The sequence below is a fragment of the Dioscorea cayenensis genome, chromosome 19 (genome assembly GCF_009730915.1).
Source record: "Dioscorea cayenensis subsp. rotundata cultivar TDr96_F1 chromosome 19, TDr96_F1_v2_PseudoChromosome.rev07_lg8_w22 25.fasta, whole genome shotgun sequence".
Lineage (NCBI taxonomy): Eukaryota > Viridiplantae > Streptophyta > Magnoliopsida > Dioscoreales > Dioscoreaceae > Dioscorea > Dioscorea cayenensis.
Window position 1 is genome coordinate 12,567,275 of NC_052489.1, and position 18,036 is coordinate 12,585,310.

The 18,036-nt window shown below is 34.5% G+C and overlaps 2 protein-coding genes across 10 annotated transcripts; one reads left to right on the forward strand and one right to left on the reverse strand.

Moving 5' to 3' along the window:
• The first annotated feature begins 2,448 nt into the window (after nt 1–2,448).
• Nucleotides 2,449–9,479, forward strand: LOC120249427 (ABC transporter G family member 22-like). 2 transcript variants are annotated; one of them, XM_039257925.1, is made up of 11 exons: nt 2,449–2,564; nt 2,973–3,333; nt 3,620–3,696; nt 3,954–4,189; nt 4,554–4,709; nt 4,805–4,988; nt 5,875–6,183; nt 6,383–6,670; nt 7,349–7,633; nt 7,740–7,847; nt 9,002–9,479. In XM_039257925.1, the coding sequence occupies exons 2-11, from the start codon at nt 2,973–2,975 to the stop codon at nt 9,218–9,220; spliced, it is 2,223 nt and encodes a 740-aa protein (XP_039113859.1). In that variant the 5' UTR covers nt 2,449–2,564; the 3' UTR covers nt 9,221–9,479. The 2 variants fall into 2 exon arrangements, with proteins under 2 accessions (XP_039113859.1, XP_039113860.1); XM_039257926.1 differs by lacking the exon at nt 9,002–9,479 and having other exon boundaries at nt 7,714–7,844.
• Nucleotides 9,480–10,010: 531 nt separating this feature from the next.
• LOC120249428 (prolycopene isomerase 1, chloroplastic) lies at nt 10,011–17,451 on the reverse strand. Of its 8 annotated transcripts, none has more exons than XM_039257927.1 (13): nt 16,948–17,449; nt 16,009–16,215; nt 15,823–15,922; nt 15,565–15,647; nt 15,414–15,470; nt 15,183–15,335; nt 15,009–15,087; nt 13,458–13,606; nt 13,226–13,360; nt 12,938–13,051; nt 11,448–11,558; nt 11,193–11,301; nt 10,011–10,328 (listed from the first exon to the last, which is right to left on the reverse strand). In XM_039257927.1, exons 1-13 carry the CDS (start codon nt 17,335–17,337, stop codon nt 10,255–10,257), a joined length of 1,761 nt encoding a protein of 586 aa, XP_039113861.1. In that variant the 5' UTR covers nt 17,338–17,449; the 3' UTR covers nt 10,011–10,254. The 8 variants fall into 8 exon arrangements, 7 of the variants coding, with proteins under 7 accessions (XP_039113861.1, XP_039113864.1, XP_039113862.1 ...); XM_039257928.1 differs by lacking the exon at nt 10,011–10,328 and adding an exon at nt 10,814–10,985 and having other exon boundaries at nt 16,948–17,450; XR_005532837.1 differs by lacking the exon at nt 10,011–10,328 and adding an exon at nt 12,082–12,127 and having other exon boundaries at nt 11,235–11,301; nt 11,513–11,558; nt 16,948–17,450.
• Between the last annotated feature and the right edge of the window lie 585 nt (nt 17,452–18,036).

Genomic DNA, 18,036 nt, shown 5'->3' on the forward strand with positions numbered 1-18,036 from the left:
ATATAGTATTTGGTTTCATTGAGAGACACATACATTATTGAGTGAATTTTGGAAATTTTTAGCCAAAGATTCTTGTAAAAATAACTTTTTTAAAACCAAGAATATTTAACTTTTGGTTGCCTAAAACTTCAGAGAGGGCCTTGAATGGAGTCCTTAAATTTAATTTTTTTTTTAAAAAAAATTCTCCTTTTTGTGTTTACACAGCAGTCTTACTCCATGCACCACCCAGTGTCTCCCAGTCTATTTCTAAGGGTTTTTTTTTAAAGTTTTTTTTAAAATTTTTTTTTTAATAGGTGACATTCCACCATTAAGAAAGTCTTTATAATTAGTGTGTTTAAGAATTTTGAATCATGTATGAGTTTGTCCACAATAGCTAGCATCATATTATAAGAAAAATTAATAGACCAAGACAAAATGCCCATGCATGATCAGTGGTGATTGATAATATATTTTAAAAGTCAGACACCTAATTCTAAAACATGTGCACCCCAGATTGAATTTGATAACAATCAAGACTTGTATGTAGTAATTCCAATACTAAATATCAAAATTGGAGGCTGGATGACCACATTAAGAGAGAGACATCTTGCTTAACTTGCACCTTTCCGAAGACCCAACTGATTCATTTTCAATATTTCCAATGCCTTTTTGGAAGAAATTCATGTCTCATTTTCTCTTCAGGGATTCATTTATTTTTTATTTTTTGTATTTTATCTGTTTTCTATCGATGAATTTATCTATTTTGAGAGGAGTTGCGATGTAATATAATCTTCTTTTATTTTTTTTAATATAAGTGGTTTATCCATAAGTTAAAAAAACACACAGTTTTTTAATAAAAATTATTAAGCAAAATTTTCAAGGACATTGTATTTAAATAAATCTATTTTCTAGTGTGAATGAGAAGGAAGTTAATATAATAATATTGTTCATAAAGTGTAATAAGTGTTCAAATGATGAGCTACACTTTATAAGAGTTCAAACCTATTATTGTTGAATTATTTAAAGTTTCTTTGTGAAGTATATTGTTGTTGATAGACAATTATATATGGAATAATGCCATTTTTTCTTTAAATTTAATGAATTTCTTAACGTTAATTTGAGATAATTTAAACATAAAATGTCATTCCTATGTGTGGAAAAATGTCATTTTTCTATAAATCTAATGAATTTCTTAACGTTAATGTGAGATAATTTAAATATAAAATATTATTCATGTATTGTATTGATTTGCAAAAACCTGTTTGTTGATTTGTTATTACAATACAATAAGTTTCAAGTTTTTAATACTTCAAATGTTGCACTATTATTCAAGTGTGGAAAATTAATGACAATTATTATATCTTAACAAGTTTATTGAATAATTATTCAAATTCTATAAGTTTTATTTTTTTTGGCTAACTTAATATTATATATATATATATATATACACACACTTGTAAGGTTGCAATTTTTGTTAAGACTCTAAAAAATAAAGATATTTTATTTTATTTTTATAATTTTTAAATAATTATTTATTATCTATTACCGGTTGACTGTTCACTCCTGTCACAGAATCAAAGACACTAGTGTGGCACCTAATTATAGAAATAAAAAATATTCTTAATCTGTTTAAAAAATTATGAATCAAAACAAAATAATTCTTTTTTTAAAAATCAAAATTAATAATTTAATAAAATCCAACATATAAACCAGCCGACTAAAACCGATATTTTTTTTTTTTTGAGGATCAGGTTTAGATTGTGTGGTCCAAAGCAGTAGATCGCCAAAATAAAAATAAACAAATAAATAAAAAGAAAAATCACCGTTTTGTTTGCTTTGCTTCACGTGAAATATGTTAATGAGGAAAAAAAGAAGCATCCAGATCCCTACAATAATAATAATAATAATAATAATTAATAAATACACAAAATCCACGTGGCAACATGGCGTGTGGCCTCTCACCCAAAAGATAGGAACGATATGCAGATATAGACCGTCCAAAGGCCGTGGTCCTTCTCTCTGATCAGCTACATGGTCCCTCATATGATACATCAGTACAACCCCATGTTACTGCCGTACACGTATCCCTTTTAACAAAGTTTTTCATGAAAACCCCCCTCTTTTGTTATTTAATAATTTATTTATATTTTTAACGCTGTTGGGTCCAGTTTTGTCGATGTGTCAATCGGTGGATGATCATACCTTTCGACGTCCGTCAGTCATCTTCGTCACAGGAGAGAAAAATGGTGATGAAAGCACAATGTTTGTGGACCTGTGGTGGTAGCTGCATTATTCTGCTAATTAGTCTTTTAAGTCAAATCTTTATTCTTTTGAAGAATAATGATTTTGTGTATTTGAGAGGATAAGTTTGATAATTTCTAGGAATGTGAAGGGGCTTTTGTGTAAATTGGACTCATGGTGCCCTGAGTCACACGACATGCAACATTGTGTGAATGGCAGCGTCTTTTATAAATAGAAGGAAAGAAGTAAAGTTGAAGTAAGCCATTCTGTTTTGCATTTTCATTTTCATTTGCATCAGAGAATCCAAAGCTGTTTCTTCTTCTTCTACTTCTCTTTGTTTTGAGGTATTGTTTTCTCCTGTTTTCAACTTTCAGAGATGAACATATATTTATGTATATATTTTGTTTTATTTATTTAGTGCATTTTTGTCAAATGAAAAAGACTAAAATGAAAAGTGGGGGTAAAATGGGTCCTATTTCCCTCAAATAGTTACTGCTTAACATTTGAGGAAGTCCAAAAATAACATTTGGATACCAACATTCCAAAAACAAAATTTAAGTAGTTCTCCACTTGTTCTTTGTCACAAATCTCTTCAAAGAAGCGCGTTTGTTCTTTGTTTTATTTTATTAGTACATTGTTAAAATGACAAGGACTAATTTAAGCTACTTATCAAAGCGGAGAAAAAAAAATATATAGTAATAACATGAATTTACATAAAACAAAACTAATGAACTGAATTGAGTTTTTTTCAGATGGAGTCTGCTTCATCTGGAATTCTGAGAACCAAATCTGAGCAGATAGAAATGGCATCAATCAAACAGTCACTGAGTCGAACAGCATCAGCTGAGACGATCTCAGTTGCAGACACTAATGGTGGGCTGTCAAGGAAATCAAGCTTCGGCAAAATTGGTTCGCCAGGACGGAGAGTGGGAAACCATACGAGGAAGTCGAGGAGTGGACAGCTAAAGCTGGAGTTGGATGAAGTAAGCAGCAGCGCGGCGCTGAGTCGAGCATCCAGCGCGGGACTCGGCTTCTCCTTCTCCTTTACAGGCTTCACTCCACCCGAAGACATCATTGCTAACTTGAAGAAAAGTTTTAGTGACGATGACAACGGTAAATACTTGCATTCATTTTCCATTACATTGCCGTGCAGATTAAATGTAGATAAAGACAGCATAGACTCGGTAAAAGGTAGAACAGAAATTTTTAAGTCAGTGTCAGGCTTGCAAGCAATGCAACTGCCGAGAATGTTGAAGTGATTCGTATCATGATCTGTTGAGAAAACCATAGTGTGTCCAACATTTTATTATAAATGCTGACAAGAGGTGAAAGATGTAGAAAATTCAATAATCAACTTTGTAAAAACCTGAAATGACTTGCCCTGTATCTTACCATGTAGCGGTTGATCTTGAGAGTGGAGGCGAACGAAGAAGGAAAAGGATGACAACAGAGCCAACCTTACCAATCTATTTGAAGGTATGCTAACTCTGCCTGCTGCCATTGAAATTGGGAGCTTTGTTCTGTTAACTGAAGTAGAGCAAAACAGATTTTGATATTATTATGGAGATCATGAAAAAACAAGAATAATAAGGGTACATGATTAGGTCTCAGAGATAAATCAGTTCAGGAGAAATAATAAGATGCTTAAATATAATTAATTATGTCGAAACAGTTTTTGATCACCCAGAATAACGGGTAAAACGTGCATGTTGTGTTTTTCATTTATCTTGCAGTTCACAGGTGTCAAATATAAGGTTATCACAAAAGGTGTAACCAGCACATCAGAGAAGGAAATCATTCAAGGGATTACAGGTTCAGCAAGTCCAGGAGAGGTTCTTGCTCTAATGGGACCATCAGGCAGTGGAAAAACTACGCTGTTGAGTCTCCTAGGTAGAAGGATTACTGGTGAAATATCTGAAGGATCCATCACTTACAATGATGAACCATATTCCAAATCACTGAACCGCAGGTAAAGACCAGACAGACTCTGCAAATATTAAGACAAATCTCGCAAATGATGTAGCCTTCTTAGTTTCATGAGTACTAAAGTTCTAGAGAGTAAAATTTTATCACATAGAAACATTGGTTAGAAATTGAAAACATAAAAACTGGTAGTGTACTTATAATGGGTAAAATGATGGAATGATGCTTTCCTCCAAGAGAGGCAAATGCCAAAGTTCTTGCAGAGGGCTGATAGGATGGATGTTTAATCAGCATGATCAGTATAGTGAACTATAACCAGTCCTCTGAGGTGAGCATTACTTCCTATCATTAACCCAAAAATGGACTACAAACACAAAATTATAGCTGATGAAACAAGAAACACTTGGCAGGATTGGGTTTGTGACACAAGACGATGTTCTATTTCCACATCTAACAGTGAAAGAAACATTAACTTACGCGGCTCTCCTTCGGCTTCCGAAGACAATGACAAAACAACAGAAGAAAGAACGGGCTTTGGATGTTATCTTTGAGCTAGGGCTTGAAAGGTACTTTTCTGTTCTTTAATTGCAACAAAATGCAGAAATGTTTCTGCAAAAAATTAAAATAAAATAGAAAGCTAAGTCTTAGAATCTTTGTACAGGTGCCAGGAAACAATGATTGGAGGAGCATTTGTAAGGGGTGTTTCAGGTGGCGAGAGGAAAAGGGTGTGCATCGGGAATGAGATTTTAATCAATCCATCTTTGTTGTTTCTTGATGAGCCAACATCTGGCCTGGACTCAACAACAGCGCTAAGGATAGTAGAGATGTTACATGGCATAGCTGAGGTAAGCAGAATTGGCAACAATGTTTTTGTTCATAACTTCCTCAAATTATGGGCAACCGATCTAAATAATAAACGTTGTCCCAATTTTCTGATAAAGCAAAACACTTAAACTAAATATCTACTTGATTTATCAGATGAATAGTGCAAGCAGGCAAACAATAATTGAACCTAGAACACAAAACGTTGTCAATTGTATGGGTCTTGAGGTCACATGAATTAGTATATCTGATGTGCTTTGAAGAGATAACACAACAAAAAAAATGATTGATATCCACATAATACCGATACTGATTGCAAATAAACACTTACCATATGGTCAAACAAATCGAAGTATTTATGCCGTACAGAACCAGAAACCAAATGATTTGACATTAGCATGTAAATACATCATGAAAAGATCAAGAAGCTCTAACAAACGTCTAATAAAACAGACACAGTAAGATCAATAGAGTTGCTTATCTCACATAATATGAAACCAAATGATTTGACAACAGCATACAAACATATAATCAACAGATGAAGGCCCTATCTGAAACCCAGTGAATCAAGACACGATATGATGGTCGAAAATGAAGCATAAGCCTAATTGATTTGCTAGCAAATTTAGACAAACTTCAGATCATTAATTTAAAGAATAGTGTCAGATCCTTAAAGGTATTTTTGAATTGCTCGGGTTCTAGATTCATCATCTAAAAAGTTGATTTAGTTATTCATACCTGTTGGGACGTAGTGGCTCAGGTCCATAGTCCCACATCGCCTGTGAGACCAATTCTCTCTAGCTTCATATACCCTTACCAAACCTTCCCCACAACTGCAGTTATGGAGAAGTTAGGGTGGTGGGTCCCTGTATTAACAATACCAATGATGTCATTCTAATCATATGGTAGGATGGGAAGACGGTGGTAACAACAATTCATCAGCCATCGAGCAGACTGTTTCACAATTTTGATAAATTAATCCTTCTTGGCAAGGGGAGTTTGCTCTACTATGGAAAGGCGTCAGAAGCAATGCCTTATTTTTCATCCATTGGATGCAATCCTCTAATTGCAATGAATCCAGCAGAATTCTTGCTGGATCTTGCTAATGGAAACATGAATGATATATCAATGCCATCAGAATTAGATGACAAAGTGCAGCTGGAGAATCTGGGAGGTGATGCAAGAACTGATAGACCATCTCCTAAGGATATTCATGAGGTAAGAAACTCTTTTGCCCTCTGAACCATATGCAAAACAGCATAGCTTTCTTCAATTTGTGAAATTCTTATATATGCACATCTACAATATTCAACATAGAAAGCAAAAGTACAACTTGAATAAATCCATAATTTCTATAGTCCTGTATCAACAATTACTCAGCGAACACCATGTTATAATGAACATGAAAAATCAACAGTATTTGGTGGAAGCCTATGAGACTCGAGTTGCTGACCAAGAAAAGAAAAAACTTTTGTTGCCTATTCCTATCAATGAGGATCTGAAAGCAAAGATGTCATCACAAAAAAGAGAATGGGGAGCAAACTGGTGGCAACAGTTCTCGATTTTATTTAGAAGAGGATTCAAGGAAAGACAACATGATTACCTTAGTTGGATGAGAATCACGCAAGTTATTGCAACTGCGATTATTCTTGGATTGCTATGGTGGCACTCAGATAGTTCCACACCAAAAGGTCTGCAAGATCAGGTATGAAATCTACTGGTAGCAATTTTTTTCAATATTTACTAGTATAAAGTAGGTGCAAAGCTTGAGGATATATATGGAGGAAAGAACATTACCTGCAGAACATAAATGACTGAATTAAAATACAATGAGCAATCTGAGTTTGCCCGAAAATAGAATATGAACTGTTATAGAAGGCTATATGTAACAAAAAGCAAAAGCTACTTATAGCCATGACACTGGTAATGTCATAAGCAACGAAGACCCTACCAGCCATGAATTTGACAATGAAATGTCTAAAAAAGTGTGCTCTGCATAACATAATTCATGCATTGATGAATATTGCCTAAATAGGCTTCTGCACTAATGAGTCGGAAGCAATGATTCTGTAATATTTACCCTAACGTTATGAATCCTGAAAATGAAACCTGGCCATGGAGGGCTTGCATGGTATAAGAAAGATAAGCTGCTAGATCCATGTCGAACACAATTATGCATATGACAAATATATACATGCACAAAAGGGGTTTGCATATATAGCAAGTTCCATAGGTTTCATATCAAACCTATATGTGGGAATGCAAAGATGAACAGACAATCTGATATCTACTTTTGGGTAGTCATGATAAGCTATGTATAATACTTAAATATTTTCCTTGTGCAAAAGCAAGTCTAACTTTATTTCTTCATCCAAAATTGCAGGCAGGACTGTTGTTCTTTGTTCCTGTCTTCTGGGGCTTCTTTCCTGTCTTTACAGCAATCTTCACATTCCCTCAAGAAAGAGCAATGCTAAACAAGGAACGAGCAGTTGACATGTATAAGTTGAGCGCATACTTCATGGCTAGGACAACAAGTGATTTACCATTAGACCTCATATTACCGACACTGTTTCTGCTCATAGTCTACTTTATGGCAGGCTTAAGACCAAGTCCTGCGCCATTCTTTCTTACCATGCTTGCAGTGTTTCTAAACATTATTGCCGCTGAGGTATGTTTTCTAGAGAAATCCTAGATGATAAGTTTGCATGTGCATCTCAAGCCTGAGTTGGTAAATTTACGTAATAATAGATGGAATAAATATTGGGTGAGCACAGGGGGTTGGATTGGCAATTGGAGCTACTTTGATGGACTTCAAGAAGGGAACAACTCTAGCTTCAGTCACAATCATGACCTTTATGTTGGCTGGTGGGCTCTTTGTAAAGGTAAGCATCTAATCATACTTACGATGAAATTACCAACTCAATCTTCTAATAGATTGAAAATCATCCTTTCACTATCCAAATTCAAATATAATATATGATATTTCCAGAGAAATAGAGCCACATGGCAAAATGAGATTATCAGATATAAAATTTTCTCTTTAGGAATTCAGGAAATAGTTATGAAGACAGTTGTGTTAATAAAAAATAATGAGATGATAGGAATCTAAAGACTTCAGTGGTTGACCTCAACATTGAAAACTATCAACATGCTTAGCATTAGCATTACAAGAAAACCAAGAAACAAAATAAATAACATAAATTTGTGATCATAAAGCATATGTGAATTTTTTGCCACATTCAGGACAACAGTTTTGTCTTCCACTCGGTACAAGTGACCATTCAACAAAAACTAGTTTGAGGAACACTTATTCAAAATAGTGCTATCACAAGAACAAACTTCAGTTTAACCAGACATGAACTGCAATTAAAAGTGAGATTCTGGCAAAAGTTTGCTATGAAGACAGTTATGAAATATGAATGCTAGTATTATTCCTAAACTGATAGTAAAAATCAGGTGCACATGGATAGATTATAAGTACATGCTTCAAGAGCCCACTCAATATGGACATCTTTTTTGGGATACTCATAGATGTAAATTCAATAGAAGTACTGATCAAATTCTTATAAGCACATACAGTCAGTCCATCATGAAAGAAGTTGAATATATCAAGTTAAAAGTTTCCTAATAAAATACCTGAAATGATTGTAAGATGCATAATTGGCAATATACTTTTACAGCATATGCACATCAACTAAGTAGTTGTAAACCTTTGCACCAATTCATATACACAATAAAAAAGACATTGAGCATTTACTTTCTAAATTCCAATGGATATGACAGAGACTTGGTCCCTTAATTTTCCCTGGCATTTAACAAACCAAGTAACAAAAATAGATTCAGATGATTGAAACCCATTGCAGTTAACAAAAACAACAGTATATTCAAGTCTTCCGATAAAAAGGATGTGCACTGCATTTTCAACCTTTAAATCATGGAACTATAACTGGTCTTCTCTGCATTATTCCATAAGTCGAAGAGTTTTATCACTTTGGTATACTTGAAAGAAGCTTATAGCGCTACTTGTTGTTTGCAGAGGGTTCCTGTGTTCATATCATGGATTCGTTATGTATCTTTCAATTATCATACTTACAGACTCCTGCTCAAGGTGCAGTATGGTCACATACCAACCTCTGTAAATTTCATTAACATGGGAAGTGGTGTCAGGGAAGTTCTTGCGCTGATAGCAATGGGTTTGGGGTACCGGCTACTAGCGTATTTTTCACTAAGGATGAAGATGCATGTGGGTGCTTAAATAAAAGACTGACCACCAAGAATAGGAATATGATCCGGTCATAAGTGGAGGATGTTTTCCCATTATCTTCACTACACAGTTGAGTTTATTTGAGGTTAATGAGCACAAAGATGGAAAATATATTACTAGAACCTTATATATCGAACTCCAAGATTTTGTAAATTAGGGTCATTTTGCCAAAATCTAGTACTAAAATATTTTCAAAGTTTGTACATATTTTTCTTGCCAGGAGAGATTACAAATGCCATCTTAAGCTTAATATGCATTCATGAGCTCTCCCCCAAGGTGAGCAATAAATGTGATTGCATAACATAATCAAACTCATAAACTACAACATTTATAAACCCAATGATTTACTTTGATAATGTCTCAAATAAGTATATTAATGAAATGGATACAAGTATGCCCGTAACAGCAAAACTGTAACAATAAGAATCTTGCTAGAAGCCTAGTATCTAAGAAGATGACAAGATGAGCACTTGTGTGCAGAGAGAAGATGCAGTTGTAGTTCAACACACAAATTCCGGCACAACTGATGAAAAGACTTATCTATGTGAAAGGTAATATGTGACATTAATCACAATCATGAATAACACAAGCAAGCAAATTGTATCCTTGAAGGTAAATGCCCATCACTTCAAAAAAATTATAAATTTAGATGAAGAAAAATTGTGAAGTTACAATGATGGTTTCTATCATTAAACAGCTGAAACTCCTACTAGAAGCATAATTTTATACACAACATGTTTAAAATTGAAAAGTGTGCAAACAACTACCTTAGTTCTGTATAGAAAGGATTATACCAAGAAAATCTATTGCTTTCTGGAATTTACAATGTGCTCTGGGTCATAAATCTCAAGCAGTGATTCTCAAAAACTTCTATAATCTTTATATACCTAAACCATGACCAGCTGAATAAAGTTTGACAAGCAACATGACCATTATTGGACAACTTTCAGTGCAACTGGTACACATCTTGATTCAGTTATTCCTCAACTGAGCAGACATGTAATAAAGTCCACCTGATGTGTCTTTCAGGCCATAGTCCTAAGCCACCCAAGAAGCTGAAGGAGGGCAGCATCCAAAATGGGAGATTTTCTCTCAAGCCCTGGAAATGACAAATCAAATCCTGTAAATGATCAGCTCCAACCTCAATTAACCCAAGTGCAAGCAATAATAAACAAAATGCAATCCCTCTTCCCATAATCTATCCACAGGTAATTTTCCTAAATGTTAAGCATCATCTTTCAACTTTGCAAGCATTATAAACTGTTACCTTCCTCTTTTCAACCTCAATATGTAAGGAAGTTAGGGGAAAAAAATTCAAGGATTCCAAAACAGATTCCACTATAACTAATTGAAACTCAAAATCCAATTCTATCATGATTTGATCATCCCCAAACTTTGAAGGAACAGAAATATAACCAACTTTAAGGGGATGGCATTATACAAGAATATCACAACTATTCTTCGCTCCTTTTACTGCAAGAATCAAACAAAGTGGAATTGACAGTAAGGTCTCTCAAATTAAAGTATGCTACTGGTGAGTGTGTTTGCAATCAAAAAGAATATTTACAGATCTCTATCAGGATGAACAAACTATAAAATCCATTGTACATCACCCAATCAATATTACAAAAAGGAGAAATTTAGTTTAAAGATCCAGTAATAAATTACAGATTATATTTGCATAAATATGGCTTTAATTCCTTTGATGATCCAAAGGCACCGTGAAAGAATGTCAGTCAGTAATCTTGCACAGAACCTGAGTTAATAAACTAACAAAATCAGATGCGTGATTACAAATTTGAGACTCGAGTAAAATTCTCATGCAAACTCGGTTGTTGTTTCGTTGAAAAGAAGATTATTGAATTTTGGCAGTACTATCAGAGCAGAAAATTACATGAATTTTCTCCTACAGGTCAGGTCAAACAGCTCGCAAATTCAGTCATAACAGATAAATAATGCTTACCAATATCAGCAGCAACTCGATGCGCACACATAATTCCTGAAAAAGAAACAGCTATAACTCCTTGACCAGGAAAACAGCTATCCCCAACACAGTAAAGACCATCAATGCCCTGCAAATCCAAGTAATGACAAGCAGCATAATGGTCCGCATTTCAAATAGAGAAGTATCAGGAGTCCATTACAGCTATTTGTTTTTATTTCCTCAAAAAGTGGCACCAACTGCTTGGAAGCATTAAAAGTTGCTATATTTACTTACTGTTGTATTGAAAGGCATTCCAAGCAAACCCTTGGGTATACTACGTGGCATTGGCCCATACGTACCATCATATCGAGCAAGATATCGCCTGTGAGTCTTTGGTGTTCCTACCTGCCATGATGAATATAATTCCAGCATAAATTAAATATTAGATAATATTCAATTGTATAACATGCATCATTTAAGAAAACAAAATCTTAAATTGTAATTTATTTTAAAAAAAATGAGTAAAAAACTATTAATGACTGGATTTCAAATTTTACATACAAAACCAGATACTGTAACACAAATAGTTCAATACCCAGTAAAAACTTGCTGGATTTGAATATCTTGAGGAAGCTTATGAGTCCTTTGAGAAGTCCAACATCCATAAAAATTAAATAAAGAATTAAAAGGCTATTTTCTAAATTTGACGGCGTTGAAATGGTGTGGACAGTTTGTCTTAGTCCGTAGGCACCTCTTGATTTGTGTGTATTCTTTACTTTATCATGTTTTGCAATATTTCCATTATGTTAACAATGAAGGAGCAGATTGATTCCGTGATATGACAAGGATAAATCAAGAATAATAAAAACAAGTCAACAATGAAGGTTAACAATCAGAAAATATAACAGTCATGAAACAGAATTCTTACATTGAAATCAAGAACAGCTGTGATCTAATAAGGATGCCATACTGCCCTAAAAGGACAAAAGACACAGATAAGATTTGAATAATTAAAAAAGAAAAAGAACTCTACTATAACAAACATATTTGGCTAACAGTCTGGGCAGTGCAACATAACAAGATAATTTGTTTAAGTAATAATCCAATTAAATAAGGAAGGTAAGAGACTAAAAAACAATGTAAAGGATACTAATGACTTCACAAACTGAAGGAACAAAATCACTTAGATGAAGTTTTAAACTCAATAGACCAGACCAGTCATACCCATTTCACACGAGTTAAGTTTTATAACAGATTCAAATTTGTATATGAATCAATTTTCGCTTTCAACTGTGTTAAAATAAATTCTAATGAAGGAAACAACTTTTATAAGACTCAATTTACTTTAAGAAAACCGAAGGGTAAACATTTTGGAATGAACCTCCATAATTTGCACAAAAAATAAAAGAAAAAAAAATGTAAAACTATCTTATAATTCCCGGAAAAAAAAGGGAATGGAAAATCACCATAATATGCTGAATGACAGAAATGACATGTCATTTATCATAGAACTGACACAAACTATTATGGCTCGCAGATAAAACAGGCCATCTCATCAAAGTTTGACCAATCATTTACTAGAATGAGCCAAACTTGAGTAGTCAGGCTCAAAATTAAAATTGAACCTAATTTCAAGCCAAAACTGAACCAAGGATAATTCATTTGAGTTCAGCCCAATTCAGCTTGGTTCATTCCTAACTTGTGCAGATTTATATTTATTATAGATAAGTTAAATTAGTCTTCAATCAAAGGGATTTTTGAAGGATGTACTGGTGGATAAGCACCTCTTTAAGGATTATAGAGTTTCTGAGACCAGGAAAGAGTTTATTTTCAAGTCTGCTTATGATTTGGTTAGCCACAATCTCCTTCTTCTCTTCATAGTCTTTTCGAGATAGACCCTGGAAGAAAATTAACTCCTTGCATCAAAAAGCATATGAAAAAAGAAACTAGCCTATCTTGGAGTTTCATACTCATCATGTTTGTCTCTCATTCCAAGTCAAATGGAATCAGATAGCAAGAGCACACAAGTATGAAACTATCTTAAATATGCAATCTGGGTAAAGAAAAATCACCTCCCAGTCCTCAATGCCAGATGTTGTGAATATGTGAAGAATATGGTGCCCTTTTGGAGCCAATGTGGAGTCAAGAACAGTAGGGATACTCAAAAAAATGCTACCATAAGGCTTCTCCAGTCTATTCCAATCATCCTGCAATATCAGCATTAATTACTGGGAACTTAAAAGGGAAAAACAGCAACTGCATTTTGATCCAATATCATTATTGAAGTTAGTAGATCCTAGATACCTCTAGGATGAAATGGTGGCAATCTGTGTCAGGAGGCAAAACTGAGGCTTTGACTCCCATGTGAATGGACAAAAATGAGGGTGCCTTGACATAAATTCTTTGGAAATTCTTTTCCTCTTCAGGAAGATTATCCACTTTCAAAAGCTTTCCTAAATTGTGGAAGTTGATGAAGAGGTTAAAGCAGATTAGGATCACACAACAAACAAGTTCAGTCAATTTCTAGAGGCTGACATAACAAAGGCCAGAAATTCGGATGAAATGTCATTGAATGAAAAGATCATCAAAATGGGCCAGATGTATGAAATTAAAGAAAAAAAACCGCTTTAAAGAGCAGTCATGCAAATGTGTATGCATAGCATATGTAGTGAATATTACAATTCAGGTTAGATGACGCCACTACAGCATAACTCATTAATATTTTCTTCGATCACTTTACAAATCCTTTCTTTTCAAAATGAGACAGGACATTTTAGCTTCACAGCAGCCAACCTTTGTCTATGCCACACTCATAATTGGCAAAGCTTTGCTTAAAATACTAATACCCAACTTGGTCAATGCTACAAGTTATAATCTTATACAACTAACCACTAGAGAAATAGGGAAAAAATCATATTAAATTTTCGAAAAAAATAAGTAAAAAAATTGTAGAGTGTTTGGCCATCTATTATTTAATGCTAGTCCTTAAAGTTTTCTCAAGAAGAATAATTATTAAATGAATTTAATGTTTCCAAACCCAACACTGAAGTTTTTCTTGCAGCTATCATTAATCTTCAGCAGGTATGTCCTTACCTTAGTTGTGTTCAAAGGGATCATTATGACACAATTGGCATAAAACAGAAATTTGCTAGTAAAAACTAACTGTAATATTCCAGACGAACCTACAAACTGTAAATGTTATTTTACTAAAAATCAAATATGTTTAATCTCAAAACTAAAGCCTAGCACAAAGTTAGATGATTTTCTTAGTCAATCGCTACCTTCTGAGTACTTCAACTAATCCATTCACATCCATTTTCAAAACAGAGCACACTACAATAACACTAACTGTTCATATATCAAAATTCCTGGACATCACAGTAGGTTTGTCTTAATGTAAAGATGGTTCACATCAAATTGAAAGATAATCAAAACAAATATGGATGCAACTGCACATCCAAGCATCCATACATGTAATAAAAGATGGAAAAGAATATAAACAACCACAACTACAATGATATCTAACTAATTTGCTTATTTCTTATAAATGTCACATCCACAACAAGGTTACATGGAAGAGACGCCCCAATATCTTCTCCAATTGATTGCTCCTTTTGAATAACTTTTAGCACCATTGAAGCTATTTATCAAATTCACCTAACAACATGAGCACGTTTGCAAACAGAGGCTGGATATTTTGGTAAAAATAAATAATGGCCAGATTTTGACTTATATTAATGACAGAATTGTCCCATGAAAATTATTAGTAAACATAAAATTAAATAAAAGGAACACCATAATCAGTTAGTTTTCAAGACATTAATATCCAGAGTGATTATCTAGACTAAATCATACCAAAAGTATCCCATCTGGTTGCATTTGATATCACTGATCTAGAGAAGAATTCTCTTCCATCAGGCAGCCTCACTCCTATCTGTTTCAGATGGAAGTTAAACGTAATCATACACACACACACACACACACAGTTATCAAAAGGTTAAAATTAAGTTTAAATGAGAAATTACTCACAGCCTTCCCATTCTCAAGTATAATGTTAGTCACATTTGCCTTGTAAAGAATTTTGCCCCCTTTTTCAACTAAGCCATTTGCCAAAGCCTTCGCAATTCCACCAACTCCACCAACTGGATAATTAATCCCACCAAAATGCCTGTCACATAGGACCTGATACAAAAGATGCATAGATGATGAGGGAGAAACAACAAATAAACATGGCATAGTTTGGTTAGTATTATCATATACCATGCTTGCATTTATCATTGGTGTTTGCAGAGCATTGACTGTGCTGACAATAAAACACTGCAAATGAAAAAAGAAAATTTACAAAAGCATGTTCAGCTAATAACAATAAAACTAATTTACAAATTCTAGATAAAAATAAAAGCATCCACACCTCAGCATCAATGAAGGATAAAAGTTGAGGATCTTTTATGTGCTTCCGAGCAATTTCACCAGCATTCTGAGGCAGATAATATGCTAGAGAAGGGCATAATTTGAAAAATGATATCAGACATTTAATTTCATATATATTTGAATAAAATTTATATAATCTAGTAGTTATACACTGGCATTCATAGTCTTTTGACTGTCTTAAAGGATAAAATATCTCATCAAATTTTCTTCACTTGCAGAACATGTTACAGATATTTACCAAGAGTAAGGCACTCCGAGGGCTTCTTAAAGAACTGTCCAAAGAGGTAGATTGGCTCCTCCAATGACTTCAGCTCCAAAGAATTCAAAGCATTGAAGATCTACAAATACAATAACCATAAGCTTCTGTATGTGCAAATACTGAAGCCCTACTAAGTGAAGTCATCAGAGGTGCATTAGCTCTAACCTTCCAACACTCATTGTAAAATCCAAGTATGCCATCTTTCTCATGAGGAAAGTTGTTGATAAGCTCTGTGATAAAGTCGTCATATTCTCTATGCACTCTAACAGAAAGGTTACTAGGTAGATGGAAGTGCACAGTTGTAGGATCAGGTATCACCTGCATCTTATGCCCAACTGCTGCTAATGCTTGGGTAATTAAATTTAGGTTACCCTGCAAGATGCAAATGGTTTATTAAGTACAAACATGTGGATTAGATTTGACATAAATAAACATCTAGGAAGACAATAAACCATCATGACAAAATAGTGTAGTTTTATAGACCCAATATCTAACCAATCTAAGGGTTAATTTAAGAATTCATCCAGATAAGGCAGATGTAAAGGTAACATATCTTCTGCGAAACACATTCGCTCCATTACCCTTTAGAACTAAATTTAAGAAAGTTGCTACACAAAAGATAAGAGAAAAAACCAAGAAGCATGCTAAATTTATAAACTTTAAGATGAATTGAAAATATGTTAAGTTATTCACTAGCATAAATGCAGTCAAACCTATATCAGGCATTACCAAACAAACATTGTTGACTTTCTAAATCCATTTCCACTACATTACTGATCAGGGAGAGCAATTGTCAATGCATGAACTTTCCAAACTTGTATGATGGCATCTATAAGAACTTTACCAACAAGTTGACTTGTTGACATCCTAACTGCTATACTGATATAGACACTTTATTTACTGCACATCAACATCAACCACCAGTTCACAAACACAAACCTTCGTACCAACCGAAAAAACAAAAAAGTTTTAGTTTTACATAAACCAAGCAACAGATTACCACACAAACCAACCATAATAGGAACACAAGAAATCCATCAGCTTTCAAAAATTTTAGAAAAAAAAAAAGATAAACTCAATTTCTAAAAGGGAGGAGGTGCTAATCTTATCGCTGAAGCCGAACATCACAGAGGATCCAACATCGAAAGTGAATCCATCTCTCTCAAAGAACCCGGAGCTCCCACCCGGAATCACATACTTCTCCAGTACCAAAACCCTAGCACCCTTCACCGCCAGCTGCGTCGCAGCCACCAAACCACCAATACCCGACCCAATCACGATCGCATCGTACTGCTCCTTCTCCACCGGAGCCCTCTCTTCTCCCCTACCCACCGTTTTCTCCACTCCAAGCACCGCCATCGCCCGCCACGGCCGCAGTCTTGCCCTCTCACAAGTGCGGACTCCTCTTCCGGAGCTCGTCCTCCGAGCGAAGACGTATGATTTGGGGGCAGTTGAAGGGAAGATGGCGTGGGAGACGAACCCTAAGTGGAGCATTTCGATTGGGGTTTGAGGGGGATTTTCTCGCGAAGTTCGACGAGAAGCGAGAAGAAGAAGAAAAGTCGTGTGTGTGTTGGGGGGGGTGGAATCCGCCAGCGTTGGGTGAGGATGATTCGTGGAGAGGATGAGACAAAGCAATAGAGTGGGAATTCGGTAGTGCCGCGCTAGTTGATCACGTGGCACTCCTCTTTGGATCAGCGACTTTTTTTTTTTTAAAATAAAAGCTATGTATAAATAAATATTACTTAATGAAAATTAACCACCTTCCCATTAAAATGCTAACTTTTTACCCACAATATTGATTGAGGTGCATGATTTATTTACTCTATTAAAAAATATAAAATAAAAATCATTAATTTTTTAAAACACTAAAAGGATTTATTTTAATAAGATTTTTTCTTTTTTTTAAAGCTTTTTAGGGAATTATTTTTTGGCCGTGTGAAAATTAGAGAAAAACTGAAAATGTTTCGCTTGGAAGTGGTTTTACTTTCAAATTGTTTCGTCTTTGATAGAGCGGAGAGTGGTGAAAGTTATAAAGATTTAGTAAAATTCGTTTACTTTATGCTTAATCGTGAGATTTGAGGAAAAGAAATACTGGATAGTAATAAGTTCACTGGTAATAGATTATATGGAATAATGTAACCCTAGGAACTCACACACTCACTTGCAGTAAGGGGCGGAGCCAAAAATTATACA